At 38.6% G+C, this 19,502-nt stretch overlaps 2 protein-coding genes, 1 long non-coding RNA gene and 1 pseudogene across 3 annotated transcripts; 2 read left to right on the top strand and 2 right to left on the bottom strand.

Annotated features, from left to right (window-relative positions):
- On the top strand, positions 3,799-6,354 carry LOC104747717. Its single transcript, XM_010469402.1, has 2 exons — positions 3,799-5,232; positions 6,196-6,354. Exons 1-2 carry the CDS (start codon positions 3,799-3,801, stop codon positions 6,352-6,354), a joined length of 1,593 nt encoding a protein of 530 aa, XP_010467704.1.
- LOC104716026 lies at positions 10,188-10,974 on the bottom strand. The gene is made up of 3 exons (XR_755942.2): positions 10,946-10,974; positions 10,563-10,840; positions 10,188-10,443 (listed from the first exon to the last, which is right to left on the bottom strand). It is a non-coding gene; the product is annotated as an uncharacterized LOC104716026 (long non-coding RNA).
- LOC104716015 (4-coumarate--CoA ligase-like 7) lies at positions 14,402-16,778 on the top strand. The gene is made up of 6 exons (XM_010433370.2): positions 14,402-15,506; positions 15,615-15,804; positions 15,892-16,037; positions 16,133-16,200; positions 16,291-16,393; positions 16,485-16,778. Exons 1-6 carry the CDS (start codon positions 14,499-14,501, stop codon positions 16,596-16,598), a joined length of 1,629 nt encoding a protein of 542 aa, XP_010431672.1. The 5' UTR covers positions 14,402-14,498; the 3' UTR covers positions 16,599-16,778.
- On the bottom strand, positions 17,732-19,145 carry LOC104716003 (annotated as a pseudogene).

The following is a 19,502-nucleotide window of genomic DNA, read 5'->3' as shown; positions in this document are numbered from 1 at the left end:
GTTCTTGTAGTTTACTTTTTGCATCTTTACATTTCCATCTTAGGATTGTTAGTGACAAACAATCATTACATTTGTCTTAACTTAGATTCATATGCACATCTTATCTGTTCACAAACACTCATTTAGGATTGATACCTCTTGTACTGCAATAGCATAAGGGGAATTGAAACACCCATCCATCATTCCATTCATATCTCACCATTGCATCATCATCATCATTCACCACACAAATAATCTTGTTTCACCTAATATTGGGTAAAAAATATGTTTGTTTTAAGAATTTTACGTGAAATAATATGTTCTTCCTACATCTTTTAAGTTTTTAATTTGCCTAAAGTAAATTGATGTATATACGCTGTAAGTACTCCACTATTATATTATCTGATATTTTTATTTTAACATAAACAGAAATATATATATATATATATATATTTAATACTATATATTTTTATTTTATTAGTAATTTAATAAAATAATCCTAAAACTAGTCTCCGATTAATCTCCGTTTAATCTCTGATTTTCTCGCTAGGCGCTAGGCCCACCCCGACTACCCGACTAGCGCCTAGCGATTTTTAAAACAGGGCTACATTCTAACAAAAACCCTAGTAATGTAAGAAAAAATAAACTACTTTTTTGGGCTTAATGAAACCTAAAAAGTTGGTTTTAGAAACCTTCTTCATCCTCTCATAATCTGGCTTGTGTTGCATGCTTCAATGCTTGAAGTGAGAATCCTAGAATCATTCCCAAATATTACTCTCTTCCACTCCACGATTGTGTAAGCATGAGACATCACCCAAAGGAAACAAAAATAATAGTAATAACTAATAAGTAGCTTAGATTGATGGATATGGCTCTGATGGTGGTTTTAGTTATTAGCGGGTTTGTGTGGTGTGACCATGGTTTCATTTAGGGTTGGTTTGTTTTATGTGAGGCTTATATTGATGGATATGGCTCTGCTGTTTGGTTTGTAATTGGATCTTCGCTCTACCTCTCCTTCGAGTCCTCTTGCTGGTTGTGGTTGTGTGTTTGCTCTAGATTCGTTTGGTGTGAGTCATTTGGAGGGATTTTGTTGCTGAGTCACCTACTAGCCTCTGTTTGAGTTTCTTTGGATTCTTTGGAGTTAGGTTCTAGTCGAAGCAGTGGAATCGGTCTCTAGTTCTTCTCTTGCGAGGACGTCACCAGTTTTATGTCTGTAGGTGGCTGAAACTGTGGTCGACGAGTGCTCGCGTGTAAGAACAGCTGATCTTGCGTGGTTTGTCTCCGGTCGATATCAAAGTTTTTTCATTGAACCTAGGGTTTCATGCTCAATCCGTCTGGCTGTTGAAGTTCTATGGGCGTTGTATTTGTGTCCTTGGTCCCGTTGGTATCTTGCTTTCCTCCCTGTCGGTTTGCTTCTGGTTTGGCTTTGGTGTGAGGTCTATCCGACCTTATTGGTGCTCCCGGCGTTTAATGGTTCTATAGGGAAGCTTTGTGAGAGTTTCTCATGCCATTGTTCAATTATTGAGCTTAGGTTTCAGTTTTCCATGACTTTGCTTTTTAGATTTGTGTATTTGTGTTTGTTCTTAATATGCATCCTCGTTCTTGAGGTTTGTTTCCCTTGTTTGGGCTAAAGACCGCGGGGACTTTTAGTAGTTCATCGCCTAATGACCGCGAGGACATCAAGTTGTCTGTCGCCTTATGTAATGTTAACTTGTATCTTTCTTTGTGTTCAATAATAAAATTCAGATGACAAAAAAAAACTAATAAGTAGCTTTTGCGTCATGAAGCCTATGGTCTAATGCTTAACTTTGAGAATTTAAAGAAATGTACCACATTGCGTATAAATCTTTTCAATTATACCACATCTGATTAACCTTTTGAAATCTACCAAAATGAGGTTCAGAAAATAACGTTTTTACCCTCAATTGTTTGGTGCATGCAAAATAAATAGGTGGTCGGCGAGTCAGTACAACCTATGACTTGGCATTAATGACATGGGTAAGTGAAATTCGCATTAATAGCGGACAAAGAAGTGGAATGCTGGGTAAAAGGAAGCATTAGAGTATTAATAATAAAAGAATAAAATTTCTTGTTTTTAACGGACAAGTTGCTTGCGTTTAATAGAAGAAGAAGGATTGAGAGTGTTTTTTTTTGTGGTGGACGAAGACACTGGTACGAAAGTATGTTAGTATTTATTGTGACAAAGATTTTAATTTCAATTGTTTTGATAGCGAGTTGGTATGTTCATTGTGCTGCATTAAATGTCCATCTTATGATAGTATAAAAAGAACAATTTTTGAAAATGTCGTAACATGTTTTAGTTGGCATTTGTAGGTGATGGAAAAAAGTGTTTGTGTTTTAGTTGGGGACTGGACTTGTGCAACAAGCGGGATTTGGAAGTTTGTTCCTCGCGTGGGAGAATTGGCAAGGTGTGTAGGGTATAATCAAGGGACGACATTGGTAGAGTTGGAAGAGAAGGTTGCGAAAGTGTTCAGGGTGCGCTTATGGGAGACAAAATTAATCTTGAGCTTTTGCTTTAGAGGAGAAGCGGGTATTATGAGTCAAGGAAAAATGCTCCCTGTTGCGTTAAAATCAGAAATTGATTGGAATCAGTTCAAGGGGTTGATGGCGGATTACCCAGGACTATATCTCTATGTGAGTTTTAAAAGTTTGGCTGATGGAGAAAAGAGTTACGATCTTGGGTGCGCTGGTATGGTTGCGGATGAAGGAGATGATGGGCTTGATGATGAAGTTTTGGTGGCGTTTGTGGAGGAGGTAGAAGCAAGTCATAAGGCAAAGATGGCTAAAGGGTGGAGAAGGATAAACAGGGGTTGTCCACAATAGTTCCGTTGGTGGAAAAGTATAATCAGAGGTTGTCCACTAGTATCCCGTTGGTGGACAAAGATAATCAAGGGTGTCCACAAGAGCTCCGTTGGTGGACAAGGATAATCAGGTGATGTCTACTAAAGCTGCGTCGTCAGACAATGGGATTGGAATGGATAATAATTGTGAAGCGGGTCTATATGAGGTTAATGTGGTTACTGAATTAGAACCTGAGAACAATGTAATGGTGGGTGACCATGTTGAGGTGGTGGTCAATGGGGAAGATCGGCTTTGTGATGTACCGGTTTCTGATATGAGAGAGATGGGGGACAATATGATTAATGTAGACATAGTCCACTCATGTGGTGATGTTGTAGGTCCATTTTCACTGTAGAAGCAGCAGTGGACAATCTTATAGCTGGGGATAGCAGTCCAGAATATGATTACGATGAGTGGACTGAAAGGATTAACAAAGAGTATCCTCCAGACTGGGACCCTAACATGGTGAGGACGGGTGTAAATGATGATGAAGATGAGGGTGTGGTTCTTGTAGAGGGGAACTCTAGCGGCATCCCAATGAACAATGAGATAGTAGCAGTGGGTTTATCGTCTGGTTATCAATGTTCGGATGCTGATTTTGTTGATTTTGTTGATTTTGTTGATTTTGTTGGAGGACTTGTGATAGATGAAACTGATCCTTTATTGTTGAATGACGCTCCATCATGCCATGATAATAGGAGAGGCTTGCCAAGCCATGAAAGAAACATGGATTTGAAAAGAGCGGGTGATGCAATCTATGTAGGTAGAATATTTTCCGATAAGGCCGAGATGCACCAGGCGCTATCACTTTATGCTATGAAGAGGATTTTCTGCTTTCGTATAGTTGCTTCCGACAAAACGAGAGTAATTGCAGCCTGCTTGGACAAGAATTGTGGTTAGAGGGTTTATGCTGTCACTCTTCCAAACACCTTGAATTTGGAAGTGAGAACCGTTACAATGGAACACAACTGCGACGTTACGGCTAGGTCTAGATATGGTTCTAAAGCAACGGCAAAGATATTGGCTGGACTTTTGCGAGGCAAATTTGCAAATGGGAAAAAAGGACCAAGGGCATGCGAGTTACCAGAAATGGTATTGTCAGAGTTGAACGTAACGATATCGTACATGAAAGCCTGGAACGCTAAGGATTTGGCTGTTAATGCTACACGAGGAACTAAAGAAGGAAGCTTCGAATTTCTGTCAACGTATCTACACCTAGTTAAGTCAACAAACCCTGGGACAATAACAGATTTGCATACGACGGTGGACAAGAAGGGTAACACTTTGTTCAAATATCTGTTCTTCGCATTTGGGGCATGTATTGATGGGTACAAGTTTCTTAGGAAGGTTATAGTGATAGATGGTACAGCGATGAAGGGTAAGTACAAAGGCTGTTTGGTAGCAGCTAGTGGCCAGGATGGAAATTTGCAGATTTATCCACTGGCCTTTGGGGTAGTGGAAGTGGAGAATGATGCTGGGTGGGTGTGGTTTTTGAAGAATCTATCGAAATTTGTTCCAGATGAAGAAGACCTTGTTTTAGCATCTGATAGGCATGCTTCTATCTATTCTGCACTCGCAAAAGTGTATCCTCTAGCACATCATGCAGCATGCTCCGTTCATCTTTTTCGTAATGTTAATCACAAATTCAAAAGCGGCGGTCTGGCTAACCTTGTCTCAAAAGCAGGGAGAGCATATACAGTTGGTGATTTCCGTTATTGGTGGAGGCAAATCGAGGAAACAAAACAAGAGTGTGCGGAGTATCTACTTAAGATTGGGCTACCACATTGGACACTTTCACACTTTCCTGGCAACCGTTACAATTTGATGAGTAGCAACATCTCAGAGTCACTGAACGCCGCAATGCAAAAGGCTGTTGATAATCCAATAGTGTCAATGGTAGAGTTCATAAGAGCAATGTTGATGAGGTGGTTTTGGTGTAGAAGGACATTCGCTGGGAAGACAAGGACAAGGTGTACACCAGAAATTGAAGAATTGTTGATTGACCATCTGAAGGAGTCACTCAATTGTGTGGTCAATGGAGCTACTGACTGGATTTACCAAGTGAACGACGGGATTGGGTGTGAGTTTTCAGTTGACCTAGAGAAAAAAACTTGTACTTGCAAGGTTTTTGACGTACTTATGGTACCTTGCTGTCACGCTCTGGCTGCTGGTCGAATAAGAAACATTGACCCATACACACTTATAAGCCGCTGTTATTTCGTTGGACCATGCAGGGAAAAGTACAAAAGAGTTGTAATGCCTCGTCCAAATGAGAAAGACGTGGACATCCCAGAAGAATTGACAGAGGTACCTGTAAACCCACCAAAGACAAAGCGCCAGGGGGGAAGGCCAAAAAAGAGAAGGATTCCATCACATGGTGAAGTTCATCACGTAAGTCACTATATTTAAACATTTATGTCCACTCTTAAGTTACATGGTCCATGTAACTAACCATTTGTTGGTTGGATATGAATGTTATCCAGAAGAAGAAGAGAGTAACAAAATGTGGGAGATATTTTGGACAAGGTCACAACAGGAAAACATGCTCGACGCTAATTTGAGGAAATGAAGATAGGTTAAGGAAGTGTTGTTTTGGATTCCATTTTTTGGATGCTGATGGATTTTTCACTTTGAGTCCCTTATTATTTTTTCTACTATGGTTGTAAGATTTAATGTCCTTCAGCATTTGGGAACTCTTTCGGTTAGTAATGGCTGTTATTTTGTCTACTATGGTTGTAAGATTTAATGTCCTTGAGCATTTGGGAACTCTTTTGGGTAGCATGGCTGTTATTTTGGGGGATATGGTTGTAATACTCTTTTGGGGGATATGTTTGTAAGACTCTTTTGGCTATTACTGTTTTAGTCCACAAACACCTTCAGCATTTGCCTACTATAATTCCAAGGGATCTCTAATTCTAACATGTGACTGAGTTATGCGTGATGATGGAAAGGTAATTTAACTGTGGACATAACATTTTATGAAATATTGAAAGCGTGGTAATGGACAAGTAATTTTAGTGTGTATATGCAATTAAAGGCATGCTTAAATTAGTCTTATGAAAACAACACAAAAGATAGTAGGCAAGGGGAAAGGAAAGATTAGAGGACATTGGAAACAGATAGTACATAACTTAACAAAAGAAAACAGAAAGAGGTGGTAGACAAGATACTTGGACTGGTAGACAAGATTCTTGGACTGGTAGACAACATAAAGTACTGTGATTCTTAGCGAACACATTAGTGCTTAAAAATGTAAAAAAGTAGGCCAATAAGTAGAAAAAAGAGAAAGGCAATGGTGAATCCTTTAAACCCAAAGGTCAATGGAGTAGAAGGGTGATTGTTCCTTGGTGTAAGGTTGTGGATGTTGGAAGCAAGTTCTTCGTAGCCATCACTGATCTCACGAATAAGTTGTTTGAGGTGGGCAATCTCTTCTCCATGATGTTCCATTTGGGCGGCCAACATAGAAGGGTAGACATTCGTGCCATTTGGTCCAAGGGTGAAGTAGTTGATTAGGTCGTCACACTGATCAAGCTTGCAGTAGAGGTCGTGGATTTCCTCGTTGATGGCCCCGTGCCACAGCTTGTTGAGGTGTAAACCGCCATCTTTATTTTAAGAGAAACCACAATTTGTTATTCCAGATCTTGGATATTTAAAGTGTAATAAATGGTAATAGAGCTTCATAAATTATAAGGAACAATTAATACCTCAGATCTAGCACATTTGTAGTAAAGACGGCCCTGATTTACACCATCCTGGTGGGTACTTAGTTCAAGATTTCCACCACACAGCAGTTCCTGGGTATCCCGTACCTTTGATTCTGGCGGTCGCGAGACTTAACAGAATTAGCGGAGGAGGAAGAAGGCTGACTGTAACTGTATCGATCCATGTTGTTGGTAAAACGGAGACAATGTTAAGAGAAAAAAAGGGGATAATGAAAGTGATGGTGTATGTTATCCATCCTTTATTGGTTTTTTATTTTTAATAGGTTATTGCTAAATTATTTTTTAAATTTAAAAGGATGTGTTGATACAGGCTGTAAAGTATTTTGGACATTGTGTGTGGCAAGGAGCAATGTCTAACCTGATTGATGGCGACCTGACGTTATGGAGCAAGTACAGTCAAACGTTATCGTTTTGGTCCAGAATATAGTTAGGTTATAATGATGGTTATCTATGTTTGTTTAGTCTCGTTTAGTTGCAATTGTGGACCAAAGTTATAAGTTAAGTCGAGAGAGTAGTAATGAGAACTGGAATAAAGATATGTCCATTAATACATGGAATACATTGAAGTACATGCAAACCAACATGTAGACTTTGTTTAACGGTGGACATGTCGAAAATGTCATGTCCACCGTAACATGGGAAGACGTTAAATCTTAAAACATACATATGAATTGAATACTCCTCCACCAGACAAAACAAGCTTCACAACGGGAATCCATGGTGCATGTATACCCATAGCCGGCACACTTTGGAACATTATAAAATCGCCAAGTATCGCAATACCTTTTGATCCTACGTGGGCCAAGCTGACGAATGTTTTGAAAAACCGATTCAGAAAAATATTCAGCCATTGCATATGAGCCAACACGTTCCGTAAATGAGTTGATCGTTGAGACACCATCGTGGTAATGACCAGCACAAATTAAGAACAAACCAAGTGCAAACTGCATTTCGTCGGAAAATGGAATTGTATTGAACAATAGGTTGATGGCTTCGTCAATCTTACCTTCTCTAGCTAGAAGACGAAGACTTTCCAGGTAACAGACGTACGGGTTGCCAGCCTTAACACACCTTATGAAGAAAGGGTGGAACTTTGAGGACTTGTCAACAAGAAAAGGTACCTCTTGAAAACTACTTAGACAAGTTTGTTTGAGGACATATGAGTTAGTGACAAGGGAAAAACCAGTTTTACCCGTAGCCATAAGTGGTCCGAGGTACTGAAAACCATATTTACCTAAACGATGGATTATGCAAAGCTGAAGATGATCGGGCAATGAGTAAAGGAGATTTTCCGTGGTTACTGAAAGTGGAGACATAGTGAAAGATGTTGCCCCAAATAAGAAATGGTTTTTGTAAGAGTAAAATGGTTGTATTCGTGATCTAGTTGTGTTCGTAGTAGTAGGTTAAATAGTGGGACGTTTTAGGCCCTCATTAAAAGAGACTATAATGAACTGTGTTTTGTAGTTGTGAGGTATTTAATGTTTTTTAGTTGGAAGCTCTGTAATCATGATTATAGGTACAGAGTTAAATTGAGGGTCTCCAGGCAAATTGTTATGTTTTAGACCCCACTTGTGTTTAGCTATCCAGTATACTAAAGAGGATTGCAACTTGTCCACACTTATAACTGTATGTGGACATTACTATACAAATGTGGACAGGTATTGTGTTAATTGTTAAAGGCAAAAAAGACATTAAAGTGTGGAAATTACTATACCCTGTGGACACTACTATACCCTGTGGATAGGTATTGTGTTAATTGGTAAAGGCAAGAAAGACTTAAAAGTGTGGACACAGTTTTAATACTTGTGGACTATAAATGATGGAGAAGTCCATAGTAGACATAATAGTAGGGTCTTAAAGCAGCTTAATAATGAGAAAGTGAATAGGGAGGAAGTCTCTGTTACAAGATCGAAACGCAAAGTTGATAAGTAGTGGTAGTAGAAAACACAGAATTACAAATGAACAACGAATTCTTGGTAGACATCAACCGCGTAACTCATTCTAATGTCGTCCACCATCTTCTCCGTGAGGTTATCAAGACCCATGCCTTGGGCGTGTAGTTCGATGAATTTCACAGTGAGAGGACCACAATCTCCGGTTCTGTCGTTTTGGTAGACGTCCACCAATCTATCAACCTTGAACGATTTAGGTAGAGGACAATCGGTAACGTCGGGGTTGACTAGGTCCTTGATGATGATAGGTAACAACTCAACAAGCGGTTTCATGAGACGAGGCAGCTTAGACTCGTCATGGTTTACAATAAGGGGATCAAGTATCTGAATTTCGCCTTCTTTTAATTTAATCGCTAAAGCAGCCCAATGCTGCTTACCCCAGTTTATTGGTGTGTAAACTGTGTCTACATCGCTGAACCAAGCGAGATTGCACTGACGGCTGTAGACAGAGCCACGGACATAGTTCTTGATGAGGCTGTTCCATTGAAATGTTGATTTATTCTTCTTGTTCTTGTAGAGGGCGTAGTCAGTGTTGATCATGTGAGTAAACCAAGTATCCAACACTGCGACTCTTGTCTCGCGTAGATTAGGGCCCATCGTCCTCCACAGCAAGGTGAGCATTGCTTCCATATGCTATAGAACCCGAGTAAAAGAGAAATAGAAATAAGGGTTCAAGCGGTATGTGACTTATTAAGAGACCACAAAAATCAAGAGAAGTTGTATATTTGGACAAAACATACCGGAGTATCGACCCAATATTTGGGTGTGTACAATTCCTCAAAGAAAGAACGCTTAACTCCGAGGCCATCTATGATATACTCTCTGTAGATCAAAATTAGATTATATGAATTTATTTATTGAAATATAAATAGAAGATATAAACCTTAACATCTTTTGTCCACTGACTTACTTGTGAGGATATGAGGATAGTCTGGTTAGAAATTTCTTTCGCAGTGCAGGTTTTACAATACGGAAAGGGGAGTATTCATACGGAGGGTCATCCACTGCTCGTGAAGTCTTTTTCTTAGATGAAGAGGACTGACCATATCTTCTTGGCATAATCCTAGTTCTTTTGGAAGGGATGGGAGGATTGATGAGCTCCAATAGATTGGACCCCCTTTTTTTTTGGGGCTAACAAGCTCGACATTGTCCATTGTAGGATCTTCAGATAATAAGGGATCACCAGAATTGTTGCCGGACGTACCATCCCCTGACTCGGTAGTGTGACTTGGGGAATTAACCTGCCAATTTAATTTCAGTAGGTGGACATTACATCCAGTTGTTGAAAAAAAAGGAACACTACAACAAATATCTACATTGATAGCACTAGAGAAACGCTATAATACATTATTAATAGCTTTTTCACAAACGCTATGTTAGGCCACTGTTATCGTAGGTATCACACATACGATAGCGCCAAATACGTATGCTGTAGAAGAGTCTTCTACCATAGCAGTACTGAAATGCTTTGTTATCACATTTTTCTAATTTTTTAAAATAGTGTTATAAGTCATTTTACACGCTATGTTAGGAGTTTCTACCGTAGCTATATTATAACACTAGATTGTTAAACAAAATTAATGCTATTTTATATGTCATAGTGTTTTTTTACAATTTATTTAATTAAATTTATATTTTTTATATTTCATAAAATAATCAACATACATAACCTTAATATTACATTAACCAAAATAAGTCTTACATAAGTGCCACCAAGTCTTAAACAAAATAAAACTAACATTACAAAGAAACAAACTTTACATGAACAAAATAAAACTAACATTACTAAGACGAACTGCTTCCAACCTTCAAGAGGGTATGTCAAGGTCTGACCAAGCAATCCAGCGACAGACCCGCATACAAGTTTCAGGGAAATGTCTTTCTTATGGTTTGCAGGCACATGGTGTTTCATCTCTTTCGACATAGAACTTCAAACCAGCATAAGGGAAGATCACAAGCAACCAAAGAGGTAAAGAAATATCAAATATTTTCTGAGTCTTAGTGAAGGAAGAGATTTAACAAATCCAAAGTTATGGTTTGTATGTACCTTTGCTGAACCAACAACCTGCACAACTTAAACCTCTATGAGCCTGAATTCAGCAGATGAGATCTGAAAAAAGGGACAAAAATGCAACATAGAAACACGAATCACAGATAATGGTGAGGGTGAAGCCTGAAAATATATTACAAACTTTTTACTTTTTTGTACAACGTCGTGAGACTAGAATCCTCAAAAGGCAAGTAACCAGTAAGTAGCACAAATAGTATCACTCCACATGACCACATGTCTGCCTTTGCCCCATCATAGTCTTGTTCAGTAAGAACCTTGGGACAAAGTAATTAGATATTTGTTAATTTGTTTTGTGGTATCACTTGCATAACCAGAAACAACAAAACCGATTCACAGATATTTCACACCAACTACTTTACCTTGGGGGCAGTGCCGGTAACACCAAGGAGGGTCTTCCCCGTATAGTTCACCTATGTTCTGCAGGATTCCTGGGGTGTGTGGCCCGTAGCTTGTCCACCGAGAGTTGTTGAGGTTGTCCACAGCATCCTTGAAAATACAAATGAAATTAGTGTTAAACGTGAAGAGAAAACATGGCATTTAATCCACCTATCCTTTAAAAATCGCAAAATAATACCTCTTCTAGGATAGTAGTCGAGTTGGCTGGGGTACCACCGTGAGTTTTTGACTTTGAATTTTCAAACAAATTTGCACCTAAGCTTGTCCACTGAGAGTTGTTGATGTTGTCCACATGGTCCTTTAATACAAGTTAATTATTGTTAGATCCCCTTAAACGTAAAAAGATAACGGGTGATGAAATTAAATTATCAAATTAAAATTAACATAATACCTCTTGTGGTAACGTTGTCGAGTTGATTGGTGTTTTTTCCTTGGTCTTTTGGTGCAAATTTGCAGAATCATGCATCTGTGCCAAAAGATCTGAATGCATACCGATAGGTGATTTGGGAATGATTCCTTTAGCAGACAAAGATTTAAGGACTTCGTCAAGAACTTCAGCTTTGCATTGTGCTCTTTCAACTGTTAACATCTCCTTTATCTTCAAAGTGTGTTCTTCGTTCCTCCTATCCACCTCTTGAAGAAGCTCTCTTCCGGATAAGCAATCTCTGCGGAGAGGAGAAGAACCTCCATCTGGCGGGTTAGAATTAGACTTGGTTTTGGTGGCCTTCTTAACGGTTGGACCTCTAGATTTGGTAGGTTTAGGAGCTGAAAAAGCTGTATTGCTCTTAGCCACAACAGTTGAAATCAATGGGAAACAAGAAAGGCCACCATGCCAGTCCTCTTTACTAAACTTGTGACCATCTTTCAGTTTTTGTAATATGAAATCAACACAAGGATCCTCGTCATCAAAATCATCCCATGACAAATTGTGAAATTCTAGTAGATCTTCGCCAAGAAGAATGTTCTCTACGTGAAGCTACAAAAGGGAAAAACACACAATGTGATGAATATATGAGTGAGTTTAAATGTAAATAGTAGTTAAAACACTTACCAAAGGATCAATTTCGGTTTCTATAATGTTAGAATTATGAAAGCTCTTCAGCTTTGATAAGTGAACCACAGAACGGTCAGTAATTGTTTGGGCATCGTCTCCATCTGGAAGGATTCTTTCAAGAAGTAGGATTGCATCGAGAAAAAGCAGTTGAAACAGTAAAGTGAACCCGTGAGTAGCTGTGTGAGATTGTGATAACTGGTCAGCTAATTCTGCACTCCCTTGAACGACCTCGCCAATGGAAACCCTCTCCAAGGTCCTTACGAAAGACAGCCTCCCCCATGGATATTTGACAAAAGACTCTAGATCTTTAACCAAATTAACAACTTTGCTGCTAGCTTTAACATTAGATGAATTGCAGATTAGAATGCCATCAACGATTACAACAAGACACAGTCGGAGCCTACGATCACCGTCCATCCGCTTTGAAACCGGCAACCTCTTGTCTTGTTTAAGAATATCCACAATTTGCCTAATTGTGTAACTATTGTTCGGACCAACAAGAGTGTTGAGGTAATCAGGATCAGCAGAAGCAGCATAATCAGAAGAAGTTGTATCATCCTCAGACATAGGGAATGGATCACAATTTAGACCAGTCAAGATTGCAAACTCTCGAAGAGAGAACCTGATCGGATGCCCACCATACACGAACCACATTTCATGTTTTTTCCTGGTGACAAGTGATCGACAAAGAAATTGGTGGACAAGTTTGCCGGAGATGGAACTCTTGCGGACGGGAAGTTGTAGAAGACGACCAAAGCAAGACTGTTTGAGCCAATCTAACTCTGGGGACCCATCTAACGCCTCTACGATGTCCAGCAGATACTCAGGCTTGGAATATGAGTTTATACGGCCCTTAAGAGGATAACGATCCGTTGCAAAAAGATGCGGGGGAAGATGTCCTTCGTTGGTTTCATCGACAAAATCTCTGTGTAGACAAAACAAGATGGACTTAATGTATAGTTGTCCATCGACAAAATGAAAGAATATATGACGGTCGCCACTTACCCCACAATTGGGTCAGCAGATTGGAGATCCCCCACAAAAACACGCGGAGGAAGATGTCCATCGTTGCTTTGAACACGGTCTGATGTCGGATCTGGAAGATCTCTGTGTAGACAAAAGAAGATGGACAAAAGAATTAGTAAATGGTTGTCCACCGACAATATAAGAGAATATATGTCGGTTGCCACTTACCCCACAATTGGGTCAGCAGATTCGAGATCTCCATCAATTGGGTCAGCAGATTCGAGAGCTTCCACAAATGTACTTTCGGGAATAAGGACAAAGTTGGGGGAAGGGACAAAGTTGGGCGAAGGGACCACAGGTGGAGGATCAACGATGTTATCACCTGGGGGGGACCTCTGTGTAGACAAAAACGATTTCGACTTTAATAACTTGGTCGAAGGAGAAAGCAAAAGATGAAACTGGGTCACAACTTACGACAAAACTGGTACAGCAGAATCGGGAGGGTCGCCAAAAGTACTTTCTTCTGGAATAAGATTAAAATTGGGGGTCGAGCCAACTGCTGCCGGATCTACAGTCTGTTCACCGGCGTCAAGGTTAGTTTCCATTTCCGGGGGTAGGCCACCATTGAAGTTACAGTTCAATCTGATGGGATAAAAAGAGAATCCCAATAAGCAATAAACGAAAGGGATATTATGTGAAAAATGAAAAAAGGAAGGTTAAACTAACAAGCTCCGCCGCGCGCAATTAGGGTTAGGCATAGAAACTCCGGCGGTCGCAAAGAAACTCCGGAGAGAAGAAGAGTTGAGTATTAATTGGATGAGTTCGAGCACAAAGAAACTCCGGAGAGAGGAAGAGTTCGAGAATTAAAGCCACAAAAAAAAAAAAACTTAATATATATTAATTGTCAGACGAAAAGACAGGACATGCACGGTTGGTTTTCAAAAATTAAAATATTTATTTTCAGCGGAAAAACAAAAAAACCGAACTCGAGAGATATATATGTCTTTTTATTTCTTTGTTGTGGTACATAGCAAAAGGATGAGGTGAATATGCTAGAACCTACAAAATTGGTTTGCAAATGTGGCACATTTGTTAAAAATCTCCTTAACTTTTGTACCATACCATACCACAACTATCCAATCATTTTTATAAAATATTTCATCTCTCAGTCTTAATATACTAGTAATTTTTAACGACCTTGCTAGTATGCATAACTAAAATTCCCTTACTTTATTATTAAAAATTATGTAATGGTTTTCATCACAATGACTTACTTACCGTTGACTTTTTCAATCAAAGCAATCATAGTCCATCGAGATAGGAGTAATTAAAGTTTGAAACTCGTAGAGTCGTGCTTAACTTAATTGATTAAGATATATAATTAAAACACTAATAACATATTTACGTCGAGAAATCCTAAATCAGAAATAGTCGTCGTCATCATCTTCTTCATCACACACACACACAGTTCTCACCTTATCCTCGGAGATCGGAAAATGGAAAAGTCCGGCTATGGCAGAGACGGAATCTACAGATCACTTCGTCCAACGCTCGTTCTCCCCAAAGATCCAAACACATCATTAGTCTCTTTCCTCTTCCGTAACTCATCATCTTACCCTTCAAAGCTAGCTCTCGCCGATTCAGATACCGGCGAATCCTTAACCTTCTCTCAGCTCAAATCCGCCGTCGCTAGACTAGCTCACGGGTTCCACCGCCTAGGCGTTCGCAAAACCGACGTCGTTTTAATCTTCGCTCCGAATTCGTACCAGTTCCCTCTCTGTTTCCTCGCCGTAACTGCCATCGGAGGCGTTTTCACCACCGCGAATCCTCTTTACACCGTGAACGAGGTTTCGAAACAGGTCAAGGACTCGAATCCGAAGATTATTATCTCCGTTATTCAATTGTTCGATAAGGTCAAGGGCTTTGATCTTCCCGTTGTGCTACTCGGATCTGGAGACTCCGTACAGATTCCGGAATCGAATTCGAAGATTCTCAGTTTCAATAACGTGATGGAGCTCTCCGAACCAGTTTCTGAGTTCCCGTACGTTGAGATTAAGCAATCAGATACGGCTGCACTGTTGTATTCGTCAGGAACTACAGGACAAAGCAAAGGCGTGGAGTTAACTCATGGGAACTTCATAGCTGCGTCGTTGATGGTGACCATGGATCAAGATCTTATGGGAGAGTATCACGGCGTCTACTTGTGTTTTCTTCCCATGTTTCATGTCTTTGGGTTGGCTGTGATTGCTTACTCTCAGCTTCAGAGAGGGAATGCTTTGGTTTCCATGGCGAGGTTTGAGCTTGAGTTGGTTCTTAAGAACATTGAGAAGTATAAAGTTACTAATCTTTGGGTTGTTCCTCCTGTGTTCCTTGCTCTTTCCAAGCAAAGTATTGTGAAAAAGTTTGATCTTTCTTCGCTTAAATACATTGGGTCAGGAGCTGCTCCTCTTGGTAAAGATTTGATGGAGGACTGTGGAAGAAACATCCCTAATGTTTGGTTTCAGGTAAAAATAATAATAACTTTGGTTTCAGATCCTGTTCTTAGGTGTTGGTCCTTGTTTCTGATAGAGTTAGGCATTAGCTAAAAAGAGGTGTTTTGTGATTTTATTCAGGGATATGGAATGACTGAAACGTGTGGAATAGTCTCTGTGGAAGACCCGAGACTAGGGAAACGGAACTCTGGATCAGCTGGAATGCTTGCTCCAGGTGTTGAAGCTCAGATAGTGAGTGTAGAAACTGCAAAACTTCAGCCTCCTAATCAATTAGGGGAAATTTGGGTTCGAGGGCCTAACATGATGAAAGGTTTAGAAGATTTCATTCCTGCATATATCTATTAGCCTTTTCATATATGTGCATTTGAAATTCATGTAAACTGATTCTCTCTTTCAGGTTATCTCAATAACCCTCAGGCTACCAAAGAAACAATAGATAAAAAAGGTTGGGTACATACTGGAGATCTTGGTTACTTCAACGAGGATGGTAACCTTTATGTTGTTGATCGAATCAAAGAACTAATCAAATACAAAGGCTTTCAGGTTTCACTTTTACTTCCTAATTCTCTCATTCCTTTTTCTCACTTGCCAAACCGCAATATTGAAATCATGATGAATGGTTTCATTGATATATCTAGGTTGCTCCAGCTGAACTAGAAGGTCTACTTGTATCCCATCCTGAAATACTAGATGCTGTTGTTATCCCGTGAGTTGTATATTCACATATCAATACATCAGAGAATATACCGAGTTTATTCCTTGTCTGAACACAATAACATGTGTGTATATGTTGCAGGTTCCCTGATGAAGAAGCAGGTGAAGTTCCAATTGCATTTGTTGTCCGATCACCAAATAGCTCAATAACAGAGCAAGATATTCAAAAGTTCATAGCCAAACAGGTTAGTAACTTATTGACCCAAGTCGTTCCAATCAATCGTATATAAGTTTGTTTTCTTAGGCTCTCAAAAACAATTGTTTGGATTTCACCAGGTCGCTCCTTACAAAAGATTACGACGAGTGAGCTTCATTAACACTGTTCCTAAATCAGCGGCTGGTAAAATCTTGAGAAGAGAACTCGTTCAGCAAGTAAGATCCAAGATGTGAAGAATCTTTTATTACTGGAGACAGAAGATACGAATCTATGTGTTGTCTCGTCCTTTTCACCACATTTATGTACCATTTCAAATCAAACAGTTAAACAACCCACAAAGTGGAAAAAAATAATCCTATACCAAATAAAATACATACATTTTTTTTTTCAAAAGTAGCAATAACTTTATTAAATTAAGCTTTTTTTCATTTTTTGAACTTGATTTTAAGATTATGTGTGTGTAGGTGCGTGTATCTAAAGTTTGGAGAAAATAAAAAAAAGTAGATAATTTGGTATGTTAAGGTTTTGCTATATGTTAAGAGAGTTTCTCTCTAGTTATGACTTACGAATTGTTGTACCAACGGACACAAATGTAGCTATTTTTTTGTTTAAGCGCACCTTCTCCTATTTCAATATCTCTTTATCTCTAATCAGAAGCGCAAAATAGTAAAGTACGCACAACATTGCTTTGCGGTTTGTTAAGTTTCTACCAACTGCAAAAGCCAATTGTTTGGGACTTCATTATTTCAAACGTAATGTTTATTAGGCCTAATGATTCTGCATAGTTGGCTCTGAGTTCAAGCTGCAAAAGTTGAGCTTGAAGAAAGCTTCAAATTCATGTATCATCTTTTAAAGGCAGCTAACATATATTTATAAAAGTTGCAGCTGATGAGTTGGTAAAGGGTTTGTAGGTGGAAAGTTTGATATGCCCCCTTATATAAACCTTTTATTAATCGGTTATATATATATATTCTTTGGAATCACATAGTTTCAAGGCCCGATTATGTAATGTTCATTTAGATGAGAAAAATCATTTCAAAAGGGATCTAAACATTTTTTCTGGTTTTCCCTTAAATTATTTTAGCAATCCAAACGCAAACCTTCGGATTTGGTTTGGCATTTACGTTTATAATTAACAAATTTATTTTGTTTCGAAGACTTGTAATATAAAAATAGTAGGTTCATTTAGAAATAAAATTATGTACAAAAAAGAAAGTAAACGCAAACAAACAATATATGCTTTGAAGAAGAAGTATCACAGGACATTTACATTTTTGTATAAAAAACATCAGACTTTACAAGATCTCCTCTGTATATGTGGAAGATAACTTTTTGTTTTTTGTATATATGTATCTAATTTATAAGTTTACAGAGAATGGAAGATTCCAAAAATCAGAAGTGTTCATCTCTGCAGCCGAAGCTGCGGCAGCAGCCACCGGATAGGCAGCTGAGATAGGCATCAGACATAGCCCACGGCTCGCGAGATCCACTTGTCTTCTTGAGCTACATTCTTCTTCTTCTAGAGTAGTGATAGGTTTCTTGTCTGAACACTGTTATAATGATCAATTCAAGAATCATTAATTGGTGATGACTACTTTTTGAAAAGATTCTTGATATCACAAGCAAAAGGACAAGAAAAGAGTTGTTAACATATAACTAACTTTAAGTACGTACCTGCTGTTGTTGAACAGATCCTATGGTGTTCTTGTCTGGATTACTCAATACCTATACGTCAAATTAAATAATCAAACTAAACATCCTATAACTAATCGATATTATTTTGACAGCAAATGAAAATAAAGAATTAAAACTCACAGTTACTTGTTCTTGAAGAAACTTGATGTACTCTACAGCCTCGTTGAGAACAGAAGCTGTATCTGTCTGTAAAGAAATTAGAAGATTAATTAAATCTGTTGAGCTTAAGTAAGAAGAAATAAAAGCTTAACATAGTGCGAAGAGGTCAAATAAGATTCTTTTAATTTACCTTGCCAAATGGTGAAACCAGTTGCTGAAGCGCAGTGATTCGATCTCCGAGTTTCTCTTTACGAACTTTGAAGCTTGGCAATGGAGATAGTGTCTCGAGTCTTGGTCTTTTTAGTAGCCGTGGTGAGTATTCATAGCTGTTCTCTTCCAATTCTTCAGGCTTTTCACTTCTCTAAAAGATTCATCAAATCTATTGTAATGTTAATTTACTAGTCAAAATAAAACTGATTAGGTTCTAACGCGTAGTTGTATAGTTACGTGCCTTTGAAGTAATAATAGTCTTGCAGTCTTTTGTAATTTGCTCCTTAGACTTATGGTTTCTGATCTCATTATCCAAGAAAGATTCAGCTTCTGAATCGATTAAGAACATGTTATCATAGAGCGGAAAGCTCTCGAGCAGCTCGGACTTCGTGTTAGGAATAGTAGTATTTGGCCAAGAATCCGATAGAAATTGCTCGTTAGGATCGAATAATCCTTCGCAGAAACTATTATGCCTTCAATAAATATAATAGAAAGAAATGAGATCAGTTAAATTCTAACATGTAAATTAGTAATTGTATGTATGCATGTGTGGACGGACTTACATGTTCATAAAATCATCGTTATGATCGTTAATCTTGTTCTCGATGTTTTGCCATCCGAAATTTGTGACATCAAGGCTAATCTCAGTGGAACGTGGCAGTGAGTAGCCGGAGAATACTGCGGCGGTGTTTGTTGGCGAACTCCACCAAGTTCCGGTGGAAATTCCGGCGATCTCAAACTCTTCCGTCATGTTATAGTTTTGTTTGTGTACTTTGGAAAAGGTTTAGAGTTTGCATGAGACATGATGTTGGTTTACATATTGTATTTATATGTAAGCTTGAATCCATCACAAGTCAAAACTATAATTTAAACGGAAATATAAATGTTAAACAACAATTTTAGCAACCTTCAACAAATGAATTAATAAACAGCTTTAGCTACCCTATGAAGAAAGAAATAAAACGTATCTTATTGGACGTATGTTTGTGTTCGTGTTTACGTCAGATTATATATAATAAAATAATGTATTTGTAAATACAGAATGTAGAATATATATTTTGCAGAAAGAAAACAGAATTGTTAAATATTTGATAGACTAAACTAAAAAGTCCACGTTGAGCAAAGTTTAATTG

Source organism: Camelina sativa, chromosome 2, assembly GCF_000633955.1.
Source record: "Camelina sativa cultivar DH55 chromosome 2, Cs, whole genome shotgun sequence".
Taxonomy (NCBI): Eukaryota; Viridiplantae; Streptophyta; class Magnoliopsida; order Brassicales; family Brassicaceae; genus Camelina; species Camelina sativa.
This window is presented reverse-complemented; position numbering and strand designations above follow the sequence as displayed.